Here is a 4,361-nt window from a genome sequence, read left to right as displayed (position 1 = left end):
GAAATGAAGTAGGTGCAGGGATCGATGAGATTCTGACAGGAGCACCACCCGCTCCTCTCCGTCAGAAATTAATACTACTTCCCGGACATTGTTGACTATTTGAATCAACTTGATTATTATTACCTTTTTGAAATTAAAATTATCTGTTTTACTATTTATGTAATAATATTAGCTACTTACTTGCTTACATCCATAAATATATAAACGCCTGATTTTTTCAAAAATCTCGGAAAAATGCTTCCAATATATTTGATAGAGTAATAAATTGCAGATAAATTATCAATAAATTATTTACATAATTCAAAATTTAATAATAATTTAAAATTTAATATTTCAACTGATTAATTTCTATTTTCAAATTATGCAAACATGCTTAAATCTATATAAATAAATATATATATATTATGGCAGTTTCAATTTTAACTCTATAAATTCAGCTTGTTAACTCAATATTTTACCTTCTTATATATCTATATAAATGTTAAGAATAAAACATATATAAATATAAAAACAAACGATTAAATACATAAGAACCAAGGACAAAAATCTCAACAAAAATGATCGTGTCGTATCTAGTACTACTTGACAGTCTCGCAAAATTATTGAAAATATGAATTGATAGCTAATTTTTTCTTAATTATCACATGTGTTACTCATTCTTACCTAATTTTTTGTTTTTTTTAATATTATACTTTCGGTACATTTCATATCATGATCAACAGCATATTCAGTTGGATCAATATACAGAGGATAATAAGTTGCATGACGAGATCTCGTTTAATTACAAAATCATTTTAAGACACATGTTTGGCCGAAAATATTTCTGTACATTCATATCATGATCTTTGGTATTGTTCTAAAATTATTAAGCTGACTAATTTTCATTATATTTAATTGTGCAGTTGTACTTTGTAATTTTCTAGTTTGCTCTGGACTTAATTTTATTTTTTGTTTGATATTAAATTTGAATTTAATTTTAGTTCAGTTTAGTATAAATTTTATTTTTATTTTCGTTGTTTGTAACTTTGAATTTTGATTGCATGGCCGTTGAATTTTTAATTTATTCAAAATTGTCAAATATTTAAATTTAGTTTTTGATTAATTGTCCTTTATTTTATTTTTTTGAGAGTTCGTGATGTTATTTTTCTTTCTTTTGCACAATATGGTGTTATTTTTACCAATCACAGTCCTTTACTTTTTATGTTTATCTTTGCTAATGTGAGAAGTTAAAACCAAATTCACGTTGAAACGTAAACCAAACCAAACTATCAACTACAATCTCATTTCTCTCAATACTTTTTATGAATATAAAATTCCTCCCATCTCTCTCCCCATCTCTCTCCCAGTCTCTCTCTCTCTCTTCCCCTCTTCTCACTCTATAAATCAGTTGGAAACAGCTTTCTCGTTTTTCTTTTCTTCTTGTCTATCTCTGACCAAATTTTCCCCCTTCTTATACACACACTTATTTTTCTTAGCCTTTCATATCCCCTTTTATTTCATCTTAATTTAAATCTCACCACACTAGCTCCGCTGCTGTATATCTCCCCTTAGGTAAAAATCTCTATCTCTCCACATCTCTAATTTCTATTTTTCATAATTTAATTTTCATTTTTCACTTTAATTCAGCTCAAAAAATTCATTTTTATACGCTACTGTCTTAGATCTGACTAGTAATTCATGAATTAAGACCTGTTTTTAGGTTAATTAGCTCAGAAACTCTGTTAATTTCAATTTAATTTGTTTTGTTTTAATTATTGTGTTTTTGTATGTTTATATGTTTGTTTGTAGTGATCATAGTTATGTACAACAGATCTGTTTAGTTTTATGCTTATAAGCTAAGCTGATTACATGTCATGATCATGATTCAACGTTTTGTGGTTTAATTTTATCGAAAAAGTTAAATTAGCTTCAGCCTGCAAGTTGAGGTGTATTTTTATATGTTTGATTCGAATTCGGTCTCGAAATTTCAGATCTGGCATAAGAAATGACAATAATTGGAATTCCTGTCGTGTTTTCGTGTTTGCGTTGATAATTTTGATTGATTAGATTTGTTGCGGTCCGTATGGCTGATATTCTGTTTTGGTGGTTTAAATTATGTCAGGTGTAATTCTAGTGTTGTTTTTAGAAAAAGGAAAACATGAATCACTGTGTTGCGGCTCGTGATGAGGTGAGGAGTTCCGTTACTGTTTCGGTTGGGGTCCCGGATAAGAGGGATACGTTGGTGTGTCCTAAACCGAGGCGCCTTGGTCTTATTAATACTATGGCCAATGAGCAGATCAGATCTTTGAGATGGCATATGAGGTAGTTTTTGTTAAGTTTAGACCTTTTTTCGAGTATTTAGTTGATTGATTATGGAGACTTATGAAATTTCGTTTGTTGTGGTTGGCAGCTATCAGTCAGAGCTTGGTGATTCGAAACCAGGATCTGATCTCTTGGACATAATTTTGTCAAAGGTGTGTTTTTTGTCGACTATTGTAGTTAACTCGTAGTTTTCTAGTATGATTTTTAATTCATATTCCCGGTTTTAGAATTCTCCTGTTTATTTATGGAGTTCTCCATTGATCTGTTTTTGTTGTAAATGGAGATTTCCATGAGTAATTTGGAATATTTTACCATAGGTTTAATATGGTACATGTATATAGTACGCATACAAATTTATTAATATATTTCTATGTATTAAATGATTTTGTGTGATGACAAGAGTATGAGTCTTTTCACTTCTTTCAAGCACGTAACATGCCCGCATCACATATACACTTGCAGTCAGCCTGCTTAACTTTCGGCAGTCATGCATAATGGCGTGTGCTTAGAATACTACACATCTATTTTCGTGTGTACTTCATTAGTGGAAAAGAGTCTTGTACCCACGCTTTAGTGATTTTTATTTTTTCGGTGTGTGATCTCTTTTAAATATTTTTTTGTTTTTATTTTTTTGAATCACTTACTTTCTATATGTTGAAGTAAAGTTTCTTTTTTGTTTCTGCAAATATAGATAATTGTAATATAAATTTATAAATGTTTTTTGCAGGGTGCATGTGCTGCGGAACAACCTTGTACTCAAGCTGCCTCGTCGCCCCCTTTTTTTTGTGGGTCGCCGCCTAGCAGAGTTTCTAACCCACTAATTCAGGATGCTCATTTTGGGGATGCAAAGGTCACCCCTTTATCACCTAGGTCAATTCCCATTCCCTCCGGTATGTCTTCGTCCCCATCCTCATCTGCAAGGAAAGGAGCATGTGGCAGGGCAAATTTTGGTAACAAACCGGCTGTGAGAGTTGAGGGGTTTGATTGCCTTGACAGGGACAGGCGCAACTGCAGCATCCCTACAATGGCTTAAAACCTCTCAGAGTGTAAACTTCTAAAAAGAGTACATACAAAATTAAGATTGAAAACAAAGGTAAACTTGAGTAGCAGGAGAGAACAAAGAAGAATTAATATTGCATTTTCATGAGAGCATGAGAGTTAAAATCTATTAGCAGTGTATATATGTTTATAATAGTCTGTATGTAAATGTGTCTGTAAGAAATTAGAGTATTTAACCAAAATAATTGAGAGGTTTTTAGGTGCTTGCTTTTGTTGGAGAGTGTAAGGGTAACCCTCTTGTAATGTAAGTATGAGTAGAGGGGAATTTCAAATTCACATCCTTTTGGGGAGTAAAAAATTTACTACCCGGCTTTCTGTAGAAAATTTGTAGTAGATGAAGTCGGGTAATGGAGTCAGCTTTTGTAATCAATCACTTTGTAATCGTACATATCAATATTTCTTTATCTATTTGGACTTTCTTTTTTAAATTTATTATGTTGATGCTAATTTTTCTTTTCCTTTGAATGGTAATTGCCCATTAGATTGGCTAGTTAACAAGTTTGTAAGATGTGATATTTGTAACGTATGTGTTGCTGATTACATCTATCTTCACTGGGTTTCAATCTTTAATCAATGCTTGTCATATACTTGCTCAGATGTGATTACTGTCACTGCTTCTCTTGTATTTTTATTTTCTCCCCGTTTTGAGCTTTGCTCTTGTTTATAAAAAGGAGAGGCTTGCGCAGCCGAGAGCATTGTTCTTTACAGTATTCTGGATTTTTAACAACCTTTCTTTGAAGTGGGAAAATCCCCGTAAACAAAGCATCACCTGCCTATGTAGTAATTAAAATTTGGATATATATTCCATTCTGGGCAGCAACAACATTACGCGTCTACTTTGAATCAGTAAGTGGAGAGATAACGCCGTGTTCCAGAAACTTTTTTTAGAGAGAAGAAAAGAAATGTAAAGAATACATTTCTTCAACTTGTTCCCGAATAATTTTTATGAAAGAAAATAAAAGAATGCTGTAGATTTGGGAAGAAGTATTCTTTATTTTTGT

General features: G+C 31.9%; 1 protein-coding gene across 1 annotated transcript; it reads left to right on the top strand.

The window, feature by feature from the left end:
• The first annotated feature begins 1,294 nt into the window (after nucleotides 1-1,294).
• LOC141674070 (uncharacterized) lies at nucleotides 1,295-3,788 on the top strand. The gene is made up of 4 exons (XM_074480797.1): nucleotides 1,295-1,551; nucleotides 2,102-2,301; nucleotides 2,390-2,453; nucleotides 3,029-3,788. Exons 2-4 carry the CDS (start codon nucleotides 2,138-2,140, stop codon nucleotides 3,332-3,334), a joined length of 534 nt encoding a protein of 177 aa, XP_074336898.1. The 5' UTR covers nucleotides 1,295-1,551; nucleotides 2,102-2,137; the 3' UTR covers nucleotides 3,335-3,788.
• The last annotated feature ends 573 nt before the right edge of the window (nucleotides 3,789-4,361 follow it).

The sequence above is a fragment of the Apium graveolens genome, chromosome 1 (assembly GCF_009905375.1).
Source record: "Apium graveolens cultivar Ventura chromosome 1, ASM990537v1, whole genome shotgun sequence".
In the NCBI taxonomy this organism is placed as follows: domain Eukaryota; kingdom Viridiplantae; phylum Streptophyta; class Magnoliopsida; order Apiales; family Apiaceae; genus Apium; species Apium graveolens.
The sequence above is the reverse complement of the archived record's forward strand: the minus strand, read 5'-3'. Positions and strand labels throughout refer to the sequence as shown.